This window comes from Choristoneura fumiferana, chromosome 22, assembly GCF_025370935.1.
Source record: "Choristoneura fumiferana chromosome 22, NRCan_CFum_1, whole genome shotgun sequence".
NCBI classification, from domain to species: Eukaryota; Metazoa; Arthropoda; class Insecta; order Lepidoptera; family Tortricidae; genus Choristoneura; species Choristoneura fumiferana.
Window position 1 is genome coordinate 4,782,407 of NC_133493.1, and position 21,669 is coordinate 4,804,075.

The 21,669-nt window shown below is 37.3% G+C and overlaps 1 protein-coding gene across 2 annotated transcripts; it reads left to right on the top strand.

Annotated features, from left to right (window-relative positions):
- Positions 1-6,348: 6,348 nt before the first annotated feature.
- Positions 6,349-16,574, top strand: LOC141440302 (sodium-dependent nutrient amino acid transporter 1-like). Of its 2 annotated transcripts, none has more exons than XM_074104776.1 (14): positions 6,349-6,496; positions 8,414-8,515; positions 9,046-9,313; positions 9,882-10,104; positions 10,483-10,526; positions 11,984-12,131; positions 12,473-12,551; positions 12,941-13,044; positions 13,489-13,675; positions 14,216-14,392; positions 14,577-14,676; positions 15,042-15,218; positions 15,475-15,569; positions 15,750-16,574. In XM_074104776.1, exons 2-14 carry the CDS (start codon positions 8,417-8,419, stop codon positions 15,918-15,920), a joined length of 1,872 nt encoding a protein of 623 aa, XP_073960877.1. In that variant the 5' UTR covers positions 6,349-6,496; positions 8,414-8,416; the 3' UTR covers positions 15,921-16,574. The 2 variants fall into 2 exon arrangements, with proteins under 2 accessions (XP_073960877.1, XP_073960878.1); XM_074104777.1 differs by having other exon boundaries at positions 6,380-6,418.
- Positions 16,575-21,669: the final 5,095 nt, after the last annotated feature.

Here is a 21,669-nt window from a genome sequence, read left to right on the forward strand (position 1 = left end):
ATTTTGGAAAGTTCTCTCTTAACGCTCTTCTACAATCCCCAAGCAACCTACATGCCGAATTTCAGCTTTCTAGGGCCATTAAAATGAAAGATCCTGTTTTTTTCCCTTTCCCGTGGAATTTCGGGAAATTATTTCTTAATGGTTTTCTTCACTTCTCAAGCAACTTACATGCCAAATTGCGGCCTTCTACGACCAGTAAAACGAAAAATCCCATTGTTCCCGTTCCCGTCAGAACTTCGGGAAATCCTTTTGTAGTGTTCCCCTACACTCCTCAAGGAACCTAAGTATATGCAAAATATCAGTTTTCTAGGACCGGTAAAATGAAAAATCGATCCCGTTAAACTGAATATAAATCCCGTTTTTTCCTTATCCCGTGGGAATTTCCCAAATTCCTTAAACTTTTTTACTATTATAATCACCTACTTCTATGCCAAATTTGAAGAGTCTAGTTATTATAGTTCATAGAATTCAGTTAAACTGAATATGTAAATCCCGTTTTTTCCTTATCCCTTGGGAATTTCAAAAATCCTGAAATCGATGTTTTAATTAATGTAATACCTACTTGTGAATCAAATTTGAAGTCTAGTTATTACAGTTACTGAGATAGGGTCACTCTGAATCGAATATATAAATCCCGTTTTTTCCCGTTACCGTTAGAATTTCCAAAATCCTTCCTTAGTGGATGCCTACATTGTATAAGGTATCTATGTGCAAAATTTCAAGTCTCTAGGTCCAGTGGTTTGGGCTGTACGTTGAAATATCAACGATTGCTTTTCGATTGAGTTTGTTACCACATTACCCCCTTACACAGGGGTTGTCCTTTGTGGAAAAACCTTACCTAGGGGTTTCATTACTTTGCATTGTCAAAAATACTCCTGTGAAGTTTCTGAAATCAAAATAGTTTAACTGATTTTCCACCAGCGAGGCCAGACTAACGAGGCGGACCCCGATTTCGGCCCACTTCGAGGGTGAGATTTTGAAAATTCCTTTCGTCTCGTCGTCTCGTCTCGTCTAGCCGGTGAAAAATTACCATTAGTGGTAAATTTGAAAATAAAGCCAGTAGGTTTGGGCTAACTACGTTTATGGTCAGTCAATCCCGATCTTGGCAGATATTTGTATTAAAAATATAATTGCTTCTGCTGGAGTCTTGGGTGTTTATTATGTATTAAACAATGTATAATTTATCTAAGTATTTAAGTATATTTATCCGTTTCTTACTTTGGGGCTAGGTTAATTGGTGTTAAGTGTCCTGTCACAATACAAGTAACAGGCAGTAGACCGACTCGGCCGTATTCTTGAAATTTATATTTTAGCCCTACGGCTACTAATTTATACCTACGGCTGCGCGGAGCACTAGGGTAGATTATTATTGTATGTGTGTAGTTTTAGGTGTAGGAATAAAACATATTAATGTTAATATTATGTACCTAACATATTTATAAGTAATACTAAGAAATGATGGATCCTAGTTGTCTGAATTAATACATTTTATTATTATTATTATTATTTTTATTTATTTATTAATTAAACTTTATAACTAAAAATTACATTAGTTACATGATATTCCTAGCTAATCTTTACTTTTAAAGATTTTAGTTGCTAGTAGTTGATTAAAAGTTGGTAATCGAAAAAAAATTGCGTCTATTGCGGCAAGTTCGAAACGACTTGCTGTTGAATTTTATGACATAAAAAATTCTCAATCTTATGAATTTATTTCTTTAAATTAATCCCTGTAAAATTACAGCTTTCTAGCATTGATAGTCCCTGACCAAAGCCGCGGACGGACGGACAGACAGACAGACATGGCGAAACTATAAGGGTAGGGTAAAGAAATTCTACGCGGACGAAGTCGCGGGTAATAGCGTCTAGTAGGAGGTACCGAATATATTTTGACTAGCTTTTGCTCGTGGCTCCGCCTGCGTGGTATTCGGTTATCGCGCGCTGTTTCCTCGGGAACTGTGCATTTTTCCGGGATAGCATTAACAATCATGTCACTAAAACACTCATTTTACCTACTACTCGACGAATTTGCAAGTGTTTTTTTTTATTCTAAAAAAGGCAAATGCCTCCCCTTTCCTCCGACACTCTTCCCTATCCTGAGTATGCACCTACCAATCGAGCTGAAAAGCATTCAGATCGTCCCACCATCTCTTGGGTCTGCTTCTGCCTTTGGCCTCTTTGGCCATCCTTCAGAACCAGTAACAATTTGTGCCCATCAGTGCGGATACATGCGGCGTACATCCCACTTCCCACTTAGTCCCACTTCAGCTTGACTTGTTTGTAATACGAGATTTAGAGCGCAGTGCCATGTTTCTGATTCAACCAGTTCTTCGAACACTTAGAATACTGTGCTCCATTGATCGTTGGCAAACTTTGAAGCCTGAACTTTTGAGCTCCAGTGATTAGGTTTCAAAAATCAACACCCTGTAGATACTTTAGACAGGCCATGTCTCAGAGAATGTAATCAAATTAGGGGATTAAGTAACTGAAACTCAATATCCCAGTAAGACCATGCTGAATTAATCATTTTCTCTTGTATGTAACTTATGTTATAAAAAGAAATATCACTTCGATTCTCTAGCTTATATAGCTTAAAACTGTGCCCAATAATTGTCTAACAGTCGAGCGCTCGCGATAGCATTCACCATCTCTTTCTACTCCCTCTCCTATAGCGTGTGACAAAAACAAGCAGTGAAAACGAGAAAGTGAAGTGAATTATACGCATTTTTTGAATGACAATTGCCAAAGAGAATAGAATGAATTCGTGTGGCCAATAGCGGTGGGGAAGCGGAGGGAAGGAAATGGAAGTGACATACGAGTAGTACTGATGAACGCTTGAATTTAAAAACTCTCAATAGGACTTTCTGTGACTTAACCTGTCTGTGATAATCTTGTAGAGATTAAGGCTTTGCATCTAAAATGACATTTGCATATTTGGAATAATTTGTGGAGTAGCTCAGTCTTGGGCGCGGTTTAGCGGTGGACTGCAGTTTAAAAAAACCGCACACTTACATCTCGGGCCACGCGCTCGTGTACTTAGAGTCACATCGTAATAATAGACGGTATACCTAATATTCTACTAACGTCTTTTGGCTTTGCTTGGGTGAAATTTGAAAAAAGAAGCCAAATATTTTGCCAAGGAAAAAAAACAAAGGCGGTTACCTAATTAAACATTCGTACCTCCGTTACCCAAAAAAAAAACCCGTATGTTGGTTGGGAACCAGCATTATTTTACTTTTCATATGTGGTAAAGTGGTAAACTGTCAAAAATGACCCTCAAAGACTAACACAGATTGCGGGTCTAAATCCAATTTCGTAATAAAATCCACGCGTAAATTGCAAAATTGTAATCTTTACAGAATAAAGTGCAAATTGGATCGTCTGCGTCATAGTTTTCGAAGTCAAATAAAGGTCATTGCTTATTTTTCGTTACAAATTACATTATAATTAAAGAACTAGAAGAAACGATTTAAAAAGCATTTATCTCGAAATGGATTTGAATTAATCTAATACATTTATTGTAAGAAAGTGTGCAAATGTTTTGATACTACAAATCAATTAAACATAATGACAGTATTACATCAATAATAATGACAGTAAGCCGATATCAATAGTGTACTATGTCTTCAAATTAATGAGAATTTTGGGTATTTAAAAGATGTTGCACTTGTTTGAGACGATTGCGTGGAGATACAAAAATGACTGTAATTTTTAGGGTTCCGTACCTCAAAAGGAAAAAACGGAACCCTTATAGGATCACTTTCTTGTCCGTCCGTCCGTCTGTCAAGACCCTTTTTCTTGGGAACACGTGGAGGTATCAAGCTGAAATTTTTATCAAATACTGAGGTCTACTGTCCCTTGGAGCTGTGAAAAAATCAAACTTCTTAGCCAACGCAATCAAAAGATGCAGCTGTTTATGCTGCAAATTTTCGCCACTTGTAGGGGAATCTAAACCTACAGGGTACTTCGCGTGAACTCAGAATCTTTAATTTTGGTACAAAGCATAAATTTTTTGTTACATCATATAGTAAAAATATTTGTACGGAACCCTCGGTGCGCGAGTCCGACTCGCACTTGGCCGGTTTTTTGTTTAATTGGTAGCGATGGCTCTTAGACATATTTCATCAAAATCAATTCAGCCATTTTTGAGATAAGTATAGAACTTTGAAGTGAGTAAGGCCGGTGTTTTCCAACTTTTTGTTGGTTAGGTTATTAATTGGAAGATTCACTACATGACAGAACTTGGTGCTGAACAAACGGATTACTTACGCCTCCAGATAGATGACCCATACACCCCCCCCCCTCCGGCCGGAGAGCGTACAGATACTCGGCACCCATTATTTGATGATACGTCGTCGTTGCTACTGTTAAAAGTTTGTTTAAGAACCATCGCTAGAAAACCTACTTTCAAATAAATAAAAAACCGCATTAAAATCGGTCCACCCGTTTAAGAGCTACGATGCCACAGACAGACATACAGACACACAGACACAAATAGCGGTCAAATTTATAACACCCCTATTTGCGTTGGAGGTTAAAAATCAACAAAACTGTAAAATTGTAGCTCTAATCCATAAGGGATCACCAGTATAAAAGATAGTAATACTTGAAATCAAACGTATTATTCATCATCATCCCAGCCTATATACGGCTACGTCTCCCACAGATCAGGGCTTGGTAGACACGCAGGCCCAATGCGGTGGGAACTTCGCACGCACCATCGCTTCGCAGGTCTGTGCAGGTTTCCTCACGATGTTTTCCTTTACCGCAAAGCTCGTGGTAAATTTCAAATGTAATGTCCGCACATGAATTTCGAAAAACTCAGAGGTGCGAGCCGGGGTTCGAACCCATGGCCCTCTGCTTGAGAGGCGATAGGTCAAACCACTAGGCCACCACGGCTTCTCCGTAACGTATTATTATACGAGTAATATAATCAGATTCATAAAGAAACAATGTTGTTTTAAGAGGATTTGCATTCCTCTGGAGACAAAAGTGGAAACCTACTAGAAGAGCAGACTCAACGCAATGCAACGCACTTATGATAAAATAAAATGACAAAATACATCTGTGTGTGGATATAAGGCCAACGTAAGTAAAGATTAAAGGTGCAGATTTATTTTCGATAGTCCTGGCCCTAAAGAGTGAGAAACGATAGCTCTTTAAGTTTTATTACCAATTGCTTACTGCAAATATTGTACTTTGTCATTGAAATGAAATGAAATGAAATGAAACGAAACGAAACGAAATGAAATGAAATGAAATGAAATGAAATGAAATGAAATGAAATGAAATGAAATGAAATGAAATGAAATATATTTATTTGCTGGAATACGTGAGACGATATCTGCGGTGTTATTGGCAGACAAGCTACTTAGCCTTTGGTACGCATCCGCCAACTTAAAGAATACAGGCTATTGGCGGCGCGACGCGAATTCTTGCGATTGAAATGTCTTACGACAAATGGTCATCCTAATTAGGCTAATAAAAAATTCAACTTTAAAAATTGTGTGAATTGTATAAGTAAATATTTTTTTCGTAAAAATCAGCATAAAAGCGCCTATCTAATTAAATAGCAATAAAAAACTTTCGCTCTACGTAAACTTTGCTGGTGTGATCATAATATTATTATTATCTTGGATGACAAGAATAAAAAATAATTGTAATTAATAAATATTACACTAGATTCCCGAACGTATAAATAGAGGATGTCATTTTGAACGTGATCCAAAATTTGTGTTTCTAGCTCAAATAAATCAAAATCTAGCAAAATTAGCTAATGCATTAAAATGAGTTAATGCATTATATTGTCGAGCATTAACTGAGCTAGAAACACCAATTTTCGATGAAAATTTATAAATACACCCTCTATACAAGAGCCACTTCAACTTGCATATTCTTCGAGGTATGTTAGTGACTTTAGTTCTTCGGCAAGTTTCTGTATTCTGGATTTCATTGCGCAAAGCTAGCAAAAAAGTAGCTCTCTCCGTAGCTTGTTGCGGGACTCCGAGCCTCTCCAAGAGGCCAACAGTCAAGCACCCCGTCTTAGAGCACGGTCATCATTGGCAACACACGCTGGTCGAAGACTTATCGTCTTCAGGTGGCACTGCGGAATATTGGATGAGAAGACATCACGAAGTTTCCCGTCGGTTAAGCTTAGATTAATACTTGTAACTTTTTGTATTTCCCCTAATTTTACAAATAAATAAGATAAAATAATGGAATTTATCATCGGAACGCGCCAAAACACAAATGTGTTGGCGATTAATGATTAGATTAAGCATTATTTGCGTAGATTACACAAAGATTATACTAATCTATATAGATACTAGATTCATAATAAGACTTATTCATTAGAACTTATTCATTATGTCAGCATACGTTTATTCAAACAGTATCCTTAAGTCTCTTCTTTCAAAAGGTATACAGTGATACTTTTGTGACCGTGATACACGCTTTTTTGACCATAAACTAGTGTACCTAATAACACAGTAATCAGGTAATCATTAAATATCAGTATTATAGTTTTCATACAAAAACAAAAGAAACGAAACAAAATATAACTGACAAACTTTGAGATACAAAGACGGACTCGGAAGTCAAGAATATTATTTTAATTAAAATATTTGCGTAATTACATTTTGTTAAATAAAATTTCTATTTGTATTAAATATAATTTAATTTTGCTTAAACGATTTTTCATGCTTATTTTAAAATTATCAATTTAATTAGACGGAGAGATTTGATTTTACTGTTAAATAAGTGAGAGAAATACTATAACCACAGCAACAATAACAATAATATTTTTTAGTAAAGACTTTCTTACCTAACGTCGTTATTTTTTCAGTATTTTGGCTGGTATTTCTCAAGCACGTTCTAAATAAAACATTTTATAATAAAATAAGAAATAATTTTTCGAAAAAATATATATTTTGTCAATTTTGCACTATAAATTAATATTAAATCTAAAATTTTATTCTTCGGATGTTGCCAATGACGATTTACATACAATTTGTATCCCTTTCTAAGCTACAGCCCATATTGTTATCATCAAAGAATGACTGCAATAGTTTTGAATAAGTATTTTCCATTTGGATAACGACGAATTGGATAATACAAAGACGGATGTTGTGAAAATCTCGTAAAAATTCCGATAAATTTCCTTAAGTTAGTCAGAATTTAGAATGCCCCATCATTTCAAGAATCTATGCCTCATTTGAATAGGTAGTGAAAGAAACTATTTCCATATACGATTTAACAACATGCTCTTGGATTCCGCCCGGATTGCTACCGCCATCTTGCTCACTAATCTTACCGTGAAGTAGCAGTGCTTGCACTGTTGTGTTTCGGTGTGGAGAGTAAGACAGCCGGTGAAATTACGGCACTTGAGGAATTACATCTTAGGCCTCTAGGTTGGCAACGCATCTGCAATACCCCTGGTGATGAAGATGTTTATGGGCGGTGGTGATCTCTTACCATCAGGAGGCCCACTTGCTCGTTTGCCATCCAGTCAAATAAAAAAAAGGCTAAGCAAACTTTTTTGACTCATAACTGAGTCCTAAAATTGTCGTCTTTATTTTTTATTGTTAGCCTGTTAAAGTGTCCCACTGCTTTGCCTCCCTTTTTCCGTCACTCGTCGCTATCGAGAGCATGCTCCTGCCACTCTACTTGATATGCGTCCAAGTCGTCCCGCCATCTCCTCGTCGTTGTGAACTCAATAAAATGATGTACATTTTTCTGACAACACTCACTCCTAAAATAATTACCGAATACGGGGCACATGGGGTCGCTATTGTTTAATATAACCTTAATAACTATCGACGTAATTACCTGCACATAATGACAAATGATAAAATTATCAAAGACTAATTATTACAGAAAGTTTGATTAAATTAATTAACGATACATTATCTGAGTTATTTAATTTTTATGTAACCAGCTTGGGAATCATCACGTTGTTGTATATATACATCTATGTATAGACTGCATGTTTCTTACATCAAAACAGCGCACAAAATTTGTTCACAGCGCGGATTTGTGAACCTTTCACTATAGTTCGTTGACGTCCATGACAGGGGTTGTGTCAAAAGAAAGCAGATGACCGTTAGGACAAAAAATTGTCCCTGTTTTGAAGTTATGACCGTGGGTCAGTAAGCGCAACGTAGGACGTCCACCAACGAGATGGATGGAAGACCTGGTTAAGGCCGCAGGTTCACGGTGAATGCCGGCCCCTTCCAACCGAAGCAACTGGAGGTCCATGGGGAAGGCCTATATCCAACACTGGACGACCTACGACTGATATGATTATGATAAAATTAACAAATAAAAGTAGAATTTAGTGGTTAATAAAATTGTAACAGGAATAACCTACTTAGTGGATACAGGTGACGATAATATAGTGATAATTACGTTTCAGAGTATGGAGCGAGACAACGCAGCTTTCGACTCTTCACCAGAGGGTCCTCCAGGCAAACCACCACCGCCTAAACCGCCTATAAACAGTGAAATTGAAAAAAAGGTAAAATTTTAACTAGTTTACTTACTACATACACTTGGTACGAAAATCTATCGGCAATTCTGGCTATCTAGGCCCTTTGGTGTCAATTTTTAAAAAGCTCGACCACTTTTGGGAGTTCCGTCGGAATTTTTTAAGGAATTCCGGATTTTCAGTTCAAAAGCGAGATTTAATATCATGAGCAAAGCTGCGGGTAAACAATAGTAGGTAATTACGTAAAACAGTGAATATCAACGATACAATAAAGTTTTAGAACAAAGGACTACGGAAATGCCGATTTTCCTAACGATAAAAATTGAATGGTATCTTCTTATCAATTTATTGGACCTATCTTTATATTGATGTACTTATTCTTCTTAATCAGGAATTACTTGAAAATAATCAATGTCCTTATCATAGTACGTAGATGATGTCTACGTCCGTATTTGTTGAATTTCTTTATAATTTGAACGAATTAATCTTAGATTGTAATTTATTTATTTTTTCAAATAAAGCGAAAGCATCAGTCTCTTTCATTTATTAAAAAAATCTAGGATGACCCGGAACTCAACGTGCCCGACCGGGCTATGTGGGGGAACCAAGTCGAATTCCTCATGTCCTGCATTGCAGCCTCGGTTGGACTTGGCAACGTCTGGAGATTCCCTTTCATCGCTTACCAGAATGGAGGAGGGGCCTTCTTAATCCCATACATCATAGTACTGATCCTTGTGGGCAAACCTATGTACTATCTTGAGTGTGCCCTAGGCCAGTTCAGCTCCAGAAATTCTATCAAGGTCTGGGCATCGGTACCCGCTATGAAAGGTTTGTTCAAATGACAATGTTTTAATTACAAATTACAGTTGAAAAAGTATTGGATAAAATTCTTCACATAGAAATTTGTTCCTATAAAATAAACACATTTTTCATACAAGCTTTTTTCATAGAATGTATTTTTTCTTGATTGTACATGCATTGTCATCCAATTTTAATATGTATGTTAAATTTTAAGACAATCTGACCACCCACTTCCGGGTGGAAGTAAGTCAAAATGAACTTGCAAGATTTAATCCTAAAACAACAACAACAAACAGGGCAATATAAATTGCAAAAAACAATAGAAGAGTATTTTTTAAAATTTGACGCATCAAAAAAAATCGTAAACACATGGATTGGTAGTCTTTTAACTAACTAAAGATGAAGACAAAGACGGACGCAACTAATCTATTTGTAAATCTATTTAAAAAATATGCCTCGTTGAGTTTCTTGCCGGATTCTTCTCAACAGAGGTTTGTCCGAACCGGTGGTAGTTTTTTTTTGACATTCATAAGTGCTTGTTATTGCCTGAATTGAATAAAGATATTTTGACTTTGACTTTGTTTTTTTTTTTCAGGAACTGGATACGCTCAAGCCCTAGGCTGCGGTTTCATCCTGTCATACTACGTGTCCATCATCGGACTGTGTCTCTACTACTTGACCTTCAGTTTTGGCTCCACGCTGCCCTGGGCAGTATGCGACGACGAATGGACGGATGTCGTCTGTGTGCCCTCAAGCCAGACCGAGAACATTAATAGCTCTATAGAGAACGCAGTGAGCAGCGCTGAGCTGTATTTCAAGTAAGACGTTCATTTCCCTTGCTAGAACTCATGAAATTGCTTTGGTTCTCTAATTATCAACAATATTTTTGCCAAATGATTGATTTCCCATCTGTTTCTTGCAGTTGCAAGTAGGTAGGTAGGTAGGTAGGTACTTCATGATTGTTACAAAAATAACCTAACCTTTAGGGTTCTCAAGGATAATCCCGAAATTATGTTCTGAGTAGAAACACACAGTAGTTATTTAACAGTTTCAGAAAAAAACGTTCGAACATATGAAACAGTTGAGAAATGTATAATTTGGAGAAAATATTTTTGGTGAAAAGCCAGGACCCCACTTGTTTTCTTTAATAAGCTTTTCTCAAATAAGCAATATTGAAGTTGTTTTTCTTTTTTTAGGAGATCGGTGCTTCAACAGGCCGATACCATCGTTGGTGGATTAGGTTAGTACATAATGGTGTTTGTCTGTCTGTCTGTCTGTCTGTTATGTCTTTAGACTTGAGACCCTGGGAAGCACATAAGATCATTTTTGTCCAGGTAAATTGCATAATACCCACAGTATAACTAAAACCGAATTTTCCGCAGACGGACCCCGCTCTTTTTTAGGGTTCCGTACCCAAAGGGTAAAAACGGAAACTCTATTACTAAGACTTCGCTGTCCGTCTGTCTGTCCATCTGTCAACAGGCTGTATCTCATATGCCGTGATAGTTAGACAGTTGAAATTTTCACAGATTTATGTATAACTGTGGCCGCTTTTTGCTAATGTCTAATGAATGTTGTATAGATGGTACGGAACCCTTCGTGCGCTAGTCCGATTCGCACTGGGCCAGTTTTTAATTGATGTTCTGAGGTTTAATTAAAAAACGGAATAATTTGTCGCACACATTTTATTTATTTTTCACTTTTTACTTCTCCGTCAATTCAAGCTCAATATCTCAAAAACGTCAGAACCAGTTTTAATGAAACAGCTAAAAACCACCGCAAGGAATTTTGCTTTCATTTAAAAAAAAAACCTCGTTTAAATCGGTCCGTCCGTTTGAGAGCTACGATGCGACAGACAGACAGACATTGGCGCCAAATTTATAATACCCTAGTTAAGCATTGATGGTTAAAAACAAAATTACATTGAAGTTCATAAATGGTTACAAACAAGTTTTTGCTGCAGTATTAATTCCCTTGTGATAACTTTTACGTATCTATTACGCACATTTAAGATTTGAATCGATAAAATTTATCATAATTATTATCATGAAGTGTAAAAACTGAGCAAGCAAGCGCAGCATAAGCTGAGCAAGGGACTGGCAAACACATTCTATATTAGTTTATTTTTTATTTGTATTCCGTGTGCCTATCCTGTATTGTTCATGTTGGCAAATAAATCAATCTTCTTCTTCTTTAACTCGTGTTCGACTGTTTAGATTAACAAACATAATGCACTCACGCACTTGTTGTCTTTTATTGATTTGAATCCTTCAGAATCTGCTTATGACTAGCTACTATATAAATGTTAAAGCGTATAAGTTCGAGCTCATCATTTGTTATGATCAATTCAAAAACTCAATGTCCAATTTCAAAAACTCAGAAGTACGAGGCCGATTTGTACCCTCTGCAGCTTTGCTTGTGAGGCCATACCACGAGGTTACTCATAGTACCTTGTTATCATTACTTATAGCCACTTATAATTTTCTACACTATACTCATTATGATTGGTTATTTGGAGTCTTTTTGTATTTCTTATTTCAACTCCAAATTTATTACTTTTACGGTCATCTCATAATACCATAAAATCCCAGCGCTGGTCTCTTTTTCTGGATTTTCTGTATTTCCTTGCAACCACTCGCACTTACTCGTATTTGCTTGCAACCAGCAGCAAGGTTTTTTAATTACCTATGATTCTAGGTTCCCCGATCTGGTATTTGACCTTATATCTGCTCGCTGCTTGGGTCATCATCTTCCTGATCGTGGCGCGAGGAGTCAGGAGTTCCGGCAAAGCTGCGTACTTCCTGGCCATATTCCCCTACGTCGTCATGATTATTTTACTCATCAGGTAAACTTTAATCATCATAGTTAAAGTCGCGGGTTCACGTTGGATGCAAGCCTCTTCCGACCGAGGCAACTGGAGGTCCGGGGGGAGGCCTATGTCCAACACTGGACGTCCTATAGCTGATATGATGATGATGATGATGTTGTGTGAGGGTAATTTATTATTCGAGCGTTTTAACAGCCTTTTTTTGTGGTATTTTTTTTTCGATATACCCTGATTTGAAAATTATTTTAAAATACAACGCTTTTAAACCGTTTTATCTTACTATTCTTCAAAAACACCATACATGTTTAGAAGCAGTTAATAAACAATTAATTAAATTTGCTTCTATTAATTGTCCACAGTACTTCGATCCTCCCAGGAGCGGGCACTGGCATCCTATTCTTCCTGACCCCTCAGTGGGATAAGCTTGTAGAACTTGATGTAAGTTTAAATTCGAATGTTTTCTAATTTACTGGCGTAGACAATGACCGATTTACAGCTAAAATCAGCGTACTGACTGAACCGCGTAACAGTCAAAGGATTCGCCAAAAAACCCAGATGTCGGTGTTTTCGGCTCGTTGCTCGTTGGTTTCCCCGTAACACTAAGTACTGACTGCACGAATGCTCGCTGTGCAACATGTTGCATTACACCTCGTAACGTTGGTCAGTACCCACCTTTTAGGAGCATCGCGACTCGGCGGCTGCTGCAAACGCGCGCGTGTTGAGTGCACGAGTTGCAGCAGCCGCTGAGTCGCGTTGCTCCTAAGAAGAAGGGCTACAGATTAGCCCGAACCATGTCGAGTTAAACTCGATTTAGACTTTCTTCGCAGGTGTGGTATGCCGCTGTTACCCAAGTATTTTTCTCTCTCTCCGTGTGCGTGGGACCTCTTATCATGTACTCGTCATACAACAACTTCAGGCAAAATGTTTACAGGTAATGGATAGTTACCGCTCATTAGTTAAGTTAGGATAAAGTCATATTAGGAAGTTTGACTTTAAGTATTATATCACAAATGTCCACGATAAAATGAAAAACATCTTTAAAAATATAACGAATATCTTAGTTAACAACATTGTCAGATTCAAAACTACTAGAAACAGGAATTTATTATTAGCAGTGACATATAAATATGCACAACGCTAAAATATCCAGTGTTTTTATCTCAGCTATTAACTATTCTCTAATTAGAAGATTTACGCAAGTTTGTACAAAAATTATACTTAAAAAGGAGATTCTCAAAATAATGTATCCCGAAGCTAAAGAGAAATGGAGCTTATATTCAAATTTATACATATATTCAGATATTCTCAACAAAACTATGTCAAAGCTAAAGCTCTCTAAGATCAATGTAATATTTGTTTTATTTCTTTTTGACAGGGATGCCATGATTGTCACGACTCTCGACACGTTCACCAGTCTTCTCTCCGGCATCACCATTTTTGGTATCCTGGGAAACCTTGCCTACGTACTGCAGTCTGACGTCGTTGATGTTGTTGGTTCCGGTGGCACTGGACTAGCTTTTATCTCTTATCCTGATGCTATTGCTAAGACTCCTATCCCACAGGTAAGAAATAAGATAACTTGGAGACTTCCTGAGTCATCCTCCTCACCTTTTTTTAAGACCTAGATGTGGTTCACCTCACCAACTTTCTTATTTTGCATAATATTTCAACATTCTTAACATTCTTTATTCAACAAAAAATGTGCTTTTTAAAGTACATTTGGCCGTTATTCTTAGTGTTACTTTGTTCTTTATAGAGTGCACGATTACTCGCAAGGTTATAACGCAAACTGTAACTGTTTTTATCATCAACTCACTAGAGAAATTATCAATTTATTGACTCACTGCTCAGTCTAACTCGAATGAATTCTCATTGATTTTACTATAACATATATATATGGGAAGACGTAGCGAGGATGGACCTTGTACGAGGTAGACTGCTGAGACTGGTGAAGGTCACAGGTAGTCCATTGGATGTGGGCAGTGCAGGACCGGTCATTATGATGTTTTTTGGAGAGAATTATGGTCCAGCAGTGGGTGATTTTCACTCCGATGATGATGATATCATAGTATACTGTGGGTCAAATACTTTTTCCTTTGCAGTTGTTCTCAGTGCTGTTTTTCCTGATGATGTCGGTACTAGGAGTTGGCTCTGCTGTAGCTCTCCTCTTAGCCCTCAACACGGTCATGTTGGATGCCTTCCCTAAAGTCCCCACTATCTACATGTCAGCGATGTGCTGTACTGCTGGTTTCGGCGTTGGCTTGGTCTACGTCACTCCTGTAAGTATAGATACATCATTACGAATAGGATCATCACTAAAAAAAATTTCAATGTTCGATGCTGTATGTGCTGTCATATAAAAATAGGTCTCTATAATTTTTTTTTACCTTTTTCTCGACTCAACATTTAGAAGAATCACATAGTTTTAACTCAATAGCAAATTCACTATGTAGTTTTACTCAGGGAGGTCAATGGGTACTTGAGCTTGTGGACCACTTCGGAGCTACGTTTGTGGTACTCTTTGCTGCTATTGCTGAGATCATTGGAGTCATTTGGATATACGGTACGTTTTACATTATTAATGTATCTACTTATGATAATGTGGTCCATTAAATTTCCTTTCCTCGTTATAATATTCAATTTTATTTGCGTGGTTTGTTTTCACTCACGAGTTGATATTATATTCAACCTTATTAATTTCTCCTGATGTTATAATTGTTATTATTATCATTTTATCATCATACCTGGTACAAAAACTTTATGATAATTGTAAAAAACAAGATTTTCTACATTTTTTACATTATTTTCCAATTAACTTGTTTGTTGTTACTCTGCGAAGGTGTATATTAATGAACTAAAACAATTACTTTGCCATCTTTGACCTTAAGGCGCAGGTTTATATTTAGTTCAATGTTTTCTTTTCTTCAGGTCTGGAGAACTTGTGTCTTGACATCGAGTTCATGCTGGGCATCAAGACGTCAATATACTGGCGCTGGTGCTGGGGCATCATCACTCCTCTGATCATGATTGTCGTCTTCATTTACGCTCTCGTTTCATCTGATCAACTTAAGTTTGAAGACAAGTTGTATCCAACTGCTGGATATGGTAAGCAAAGAATAAGAAAAAGCTTTTGAAGTCCCAAATGCTTGATATGCAGTTAGTTGTAGTTACTTCATGCATAGAATGACTACTCTGTTTCATTTAAAGCATTTTATAGTTAATTATAAATGTGCTATAGGCTTCAAATTTTTTTTAAACAAAAAAACTCTTAAACAAACAGTACTTACATACTTACTTATTTGAATTACATCGGCGGTGTTCTAGGTGTCTTAACAGCTTGTAATGTCAATTTTCTTTACAGTTAGCGGTTACTTAATGCTTGGTATCGCCATTGCGTTCCTTCCCATCTTCATGGGCATGGTCATGCATAAGAACAAGACTGGAAACTTCCTGGAGGTGAGTTAGCTTAAAAGTAGCTTTATTTTCCTAACAGTAGATATTTCCAAAAAAGGTTAAAAGGTACAATATTAATGTAATGTAAACCTGTTTATCTGGCCATCTATCTAAAAAAAGAAGACTAAGTTATTCACAATTATTCTTAAAGTGAAGTAGTGGTAATGCTAGGTTTCCTTTTAGACCTTCAAGAAAGCTTTCCAAAAGAAGTCCTCGTGGGGACCTCGCAATCCCCAAATAAAGCGAGAGTGGCAACTTTTCAAGATGGACGCAAAAGCTGAGCGACAAAAGCGAACGAACTCAAAGTGCAAGCATGTAGGCTTGAGTTTATTAGGGAGCTATAGAAGAAATTGATGACGAAGAAAAGTTCAAGAATTAAACAGCTAAGAGTAATAATGTACTCAATATAGCATTAAGAAGATGCCAACTGTACACATGTTCTGCTAATATCTACAGTGCCGAGTAAAAAGTAAGCAATAGATGCGTTGAATTAGGGTCTTGTATGAAATGAGGATCTTATATTATAATGTAAGCGTTAGGGTCTCCCCATATCTATCGACGCGGAATCGGCTTAAGCCGATTAAAAGACTCTTTATGTCCACACAATAAGAGCGACAAAGATCAACTCGGTCGACGCGAAACGACGCTTACTGACGGAGAGACTTAAGCCGATTCCGCGTCCATAGATAAAGGGAGACCCTTAGTATATATTAAGAAAGGCTAAGGTAATAAAGTAAATATTGTGAATATTTTTAGCAGGTACAATTATAACAATTTTATTTTATTGTATTCCACGACAATAACTTAGAATGCTAATAAAAAGTATCACTTTATTGTCAGCAAGCGAGATTAATATGATAGTAATAAATAACTTAAAAATTGCCATAAATTTTTTCTTGTATTTTCTTTTAGATTTATAAGCACCCATTTTTTTAACATTGTACAAAGATTTTGTTCCAAAATAGTCCAGGCAGACGGAAGAACATTAAATCAATCTTTAAACTTCTTCTATATTTTTTTCTCATTTTATTTTTATTTTAAGGTGACTGTCACTAAGGCCGTGGTTTAGTTATATGTTTTAACTGTGCAGCAATAAGTCTAGAAAACAATGTATGTAAACTCTATAATGCACATAAAAATAAAAATACAAATACACAGAAAGGAGAACAAAGTCGAGCTTATCCCTAAGAAGGGATCTCTTCAACAACAACAACAACAATTAATGTATAACAAACTTAAAAATAACGCTGACTTCGATAGGTATATGACGGTCGTCGAAGTCAATAAAACAGCAAAAGTCCGCACCACCACTAGCACTTCGAGACATAACCGTTGACAGAGCCACCTTTTTTTTTACGTGCTATATAAGGCGTCTGGCAAAGGACTTGCGCTAATCAGCCACCAACAGCCAAAGAGGATAAAATTTAAAAAAAAATGTTTTCTGTCCAAGATATCCTTGAATAACGGTTCCATTGTTTTTTAGGTTTGGAAACCTAAAGGCTTGCTATGTTGAATGGGATGAGAAAGGCGCACCATTATGGTACTGGCTACGTTTTTCTCATCCCATAGAACATGGGAAGGTCAGTCAGCACCTAATGGAAGAAGAATGTTTATACGTACAGGAGTGATGTGCAAGTAATATGACGAACATTTTCGACGATTTAATATTTAGTTTTTTTAAAGCAGTCGGGATTTTGATTTTGTAAAGGCCAAGTAATCATTTTTCTTTGAACAATTCTACTAGTATTATAAATGCGAGAGTTGTGAGTAGTTCGCGTGCTTAATATGTCTTTAGCCACATTTGTATAGGTTCACGGTGGATGCAAACTGTTTCTAATCGAAGTAACTGAGTAACTGGAGGTATAAGGGAGAGGCCTATGTATGTAAGGAGTCTAGTGGAGATCCTATGGCTGATATGATGATGATTTCATTCAAATTCGTTGAGCCTTTTTTGCGTGATAGAGTACAACATCCAAACTTTCTTGTTCTAAACTGTGACAAGAAAATCCAGTATAATTAAAAATAATAAACTATCAAACTGTCCAGGAAGTTTAATTAAATACCGACTATGATTGTATCGGGGTGGGTATGTAATTAATTGGTTAAGTTCATGGAGACTGGAATCTTAAGAACTAAATCAGAATAGATTACAGTTGGAAACAGCGATATATCAAGAGAGTGATGGGCGTGAGTGGGATGTCCGGATTTAGTGGAGCTAACTAAATCTGATGTGAGCCATTCAACCTTTAAATCTAGCTTAAGCCTAGTTTAGATTTGCAAGAAAAATCGTGCAACTTGAATTACATTGCCGCAATGTAATACAATTTGCACGATTTTCTCAAGTCTAAACTATGGCTGAGTTGCCTAACGTGCTGACGTTCGGAATTGTATTCACCATATCTTTTTACCCTCGTCTTATACCCGTATGACCATAGAAATAGCGTGTGCAGAAAAAAGTGGTAAACGATCAGTGCGTTAGACAATAAGGTCTCTGGATTGTTGACCCGTAAGAAAAATTGGGTTAGTATCATATTGCGTCTAAAAAGCAGCTGGTCTACGTAGCAAATTAACAATTGGTCTAAATAGCAAATGGTCTAAGAAGCAACTGGTCTAAGTAGCAACTTGTCTAAGTATCAAGTGGTCTAAAATTCTTTGACTCAAAGTCGATGGAGCTCCGATTCCGCGTGGCTGAGGCGCTTCGCGCCTTGACGCAACTCTAACCAACCTAACCTACCTATGTTTTTTCAAGTTTTCGACAAAAACAGAGGACCAGTTGCTTTTTAGACCACTTGCTACTTAGACAAGTTGCTTCTTAAACCACTTGCTACTTAGACAAGTTGCTTCTTAAACCACTTGCTACTTAGACCTTGCTTGCTTTTTAGAGCAGTTGCTACAAGTAGCAGCTGCTTTTTTAGACGAAATAATACTAACCCGAAAAATGCGCAAGATGCATAAGTCACTTTTGTTCCACACAATCAACGATGAACGAGAAGCAAGTAGAGCTAGAAACTAGAAACGAGTGTTGGCGAGCAGCGAGAAGCGAGTGCATAAATCCTATAGTTCTGTCGCTGTGTTATTAGCGAGTGTAAGTGTACGACGGTTGATCACTCGCGCGATCTTCCAGGTGAAAGAGATGGACGGATGACCTTTTTAAAGCCGCAAGCTCACGGTGGATTCAGGTTGCTACCAACCGAAACATCTGAAGGTCTACGGGGAAGGCCTATAGTACAAACAGTGGACGCCCTATAGCTGATATGAGGATGATGATGAACGATTCATTTTCCAACTGTTTCATATGGATGAATGATTTTTTTTTACATACTGTAAGTTATTCAAGATATTATTGTTTTATTCTACCGAACCACGGTCAACCGATAGGGTCTTTTTCAACCTCGACATTGGCGAAATATTCGATAGTTTCGATGGTGCTATATTTTTTCTAAAGCCGAGCTAAAACTTGCAAGAAAAATCTTGTAAGTTGCATTACATTGCGGTTTGAACACTACACAGCTACTTTACAGCCTCGCAATGTAATGCAACTTGCATGATTTTTCTTACAAGTCTAAACAAGGCTTAAAAATTGATTGATTGAAATTGTTTTATTGCAAGAGTACCTATCCTGTAAAATCCTAATAGGTCAGATTAGTTTTAGTTTTAGACAACCCTGAAGTACTTAGTTTCAAAAAAACCTTTCATGCCCATGAAACATTCGATAAATGAACGGCTGGTATGATGGTGATGACGATGTAGTTTTCAAGAGTTATTTTATTAAGATTGGCTTTTTGGAATCTTTTTGTATTTTTTATTTCAATTCCAAATTTTTTACTTTTACGGTCATCCCGTAAAACCTAAATTGAAAATACAAACTGAAATATAGATGCACAGAAAAACCAGAAAAATAAGACCATCACTGGGAATCGAACCCAGGTCCTCGGTATTCCGTACCGCTTGCTATACCGCTACACCACTGATGGTCAACGGTACCGACACGAATTTCCCCTATGCACCTCATATCTCAGCTTGTTTGTTTCTTATTAGCACGCGGTACGGAATACCGAGGACCTGGGCTCGATTCCCAGTGATGGTCTCATTTTTCTGGTTTTTCTGTGCATCTATATTTCAGTTTGTATTTTTAAGTTATTTTATTGTATTTCTATATTGTGTGCCATATTTCACACTTGTCCATGTCAACAAAACAGGTTACATGGAAGTTGTATTGTGACACCGTTCCTTAATCGAGAGGTATAACGAGGAGGTCGCTTACTATGCCTATGTAGTTCAACAAACACCCTTGACGCAGAGTAAATATTTTAGACGGTACACTGACAAACAATTTTATTTTATTTTGTTACTAATTACAATAATTTATTGAATCAATGAAAAGAGCATTGTGTCGTAGGAAACAATCGTGGCTACGCAATATCCGGCGGTGCGTAACGAAGGACATAACAACAATTGATATAATTTTCATTTGATATAATGTAATTTACTTATCTAAAAAACCAAACTTATTTACTTTGGGTTAGGTTAGGTTTGTTTCATAAAAAAAGTTCTATGAAGCACCCATTCTTTCAAATTATATCAAATGTTGATATATCCTTTGATATTATATCAAGTGTTTGTTATACCGATCATTACACTAATTAGAGCGCCGCAGAGTTCTTTAGACTGGCAAAAGAGCGAATCAGATATGCGGAGCTTACTGCCTATCTTCACTAGTTGGAGACGCACTTTGAAGAGAGAGAGATTGAATCAGACGTTACTTTGCTTCGAAACCCGCCACTCAGTGTATTGCGGTGATGGTGATAGTTTTGATCTGTGTTCGCGGGTGAGCAAATGATTTTTTCACTTCATTGATGTGGAGCTCAGCAATGAAACGCCCGATTCAATAAATGAGCTACAGACTTTTTCAAGAGCTTTGCAGTACTTCTTTGCTTACGATCGAGACTATTTTTCGAACATTGGGGGCTACTAGGAAATCCAAAAATCGAAGTTCGTATCGTACTGTCCCTATCACTCTCGTATTAAATAATATAAGCGTGACCGGGACGGCAAGATATGAAGTTCGAATTTTGCACTTCGTAGTAAGGGCCTATCTTGTCTGCAATGTCGCTTCTACGACACGCCTAATCTCTTCCCAGGCCCCGGAATGCGACGGAAAGACAAACATGCTCGTACACCATAAGTGACACCTGCTGATGGAATGTCTGTGTGCCTTTGTGAACAACGTACTACGACCCTACCGACTACGTAACAGCAACTAGAATGTTAATGTCGCTCAGGACTTGTCGGCTCTCTTCGATTTTCTGGAGATTTAAATGAGAAAGAAAAAGAAAACCGGTTGTTTTGAGTTCCGGGCAATTTTAGCAAACTAGTATTAAGGCTGCGTTTCCATCAAAGATATGCGAGGATAAAAAGTTATGCGTGGTCAGGTCATACATTAAAAAAAATCGCGTCGACTTGACAACCTCCTCCGTTTATTTTGGTTGGTTAAAAATTGTGAAATGGTGCACGCTGGGAGCAGTGACTTTGTGCAATTATAAATAAATAAATATCACGGGACACTTGACACCAATTGACCTAGTCCCAAACTAAGCAAAGCTTGTACTATGGATACTAGGCAACGGATCAACAATGCATACAACATGCAATTGTATGCAGGAGGTCAATCGGAGCTATTGCCGACTTAGCTTTACAAATCAAATTAACAACCCTCTCTAGTACAATCGACAGCTGTAATATTGTTAGTGGCATGCGCCGAACTATAGTACATGCAAGCGGAATACATGCAGCAAATGTGATTATCAATTACACTTGAGCTAATTGATTGGTTAATTTAGGAGCATGCCCTTTCAGCATAACACTGAAATGTGTACATTTGCATTAAGTATGTCACGTCACGTAATGGTGGCACTTTACTTGGCGTTGAGTATTCGCGTTGCGCTATTGACATCTCCATCGCTCATGCTAGAAATGAAATAGTGCATCTCATTCGTACACGCAAATATTTCGGCGAATATGCCAAGTGAATTGCCTGCATTATATCAGCGCAATTTAGGCTACGTTTCAACGAGAGATGTGTGAGGGTATGTCGCGAGAAATG

Excerpts from the sequence above, each read along its gene's own strand:
- LOC141440302 (XM_074104776.1), top strand. The coding sequence starts at position 8,417 with ATGGAGCGAGACAACGCAGCTTTCGACTCTTCACCAGAGGGTCCTCCA. Across the intron at positions 14,393-14,576 it reads GCTTGGTCTACGTCACTCCT|GGAGGTCAATGGGTACTTGA; the intron begins GTAAGTATAGAT and ends AGTTTTACTCAG. Across the intron at positions 15,570-15,749 it reads AGACTGGAAACTTCCTGGAG|ACCTTCAAGAAAGCTTTCCA; the intron begins GTGAGTTAGCTT and ends GTTTCCTTTTAG.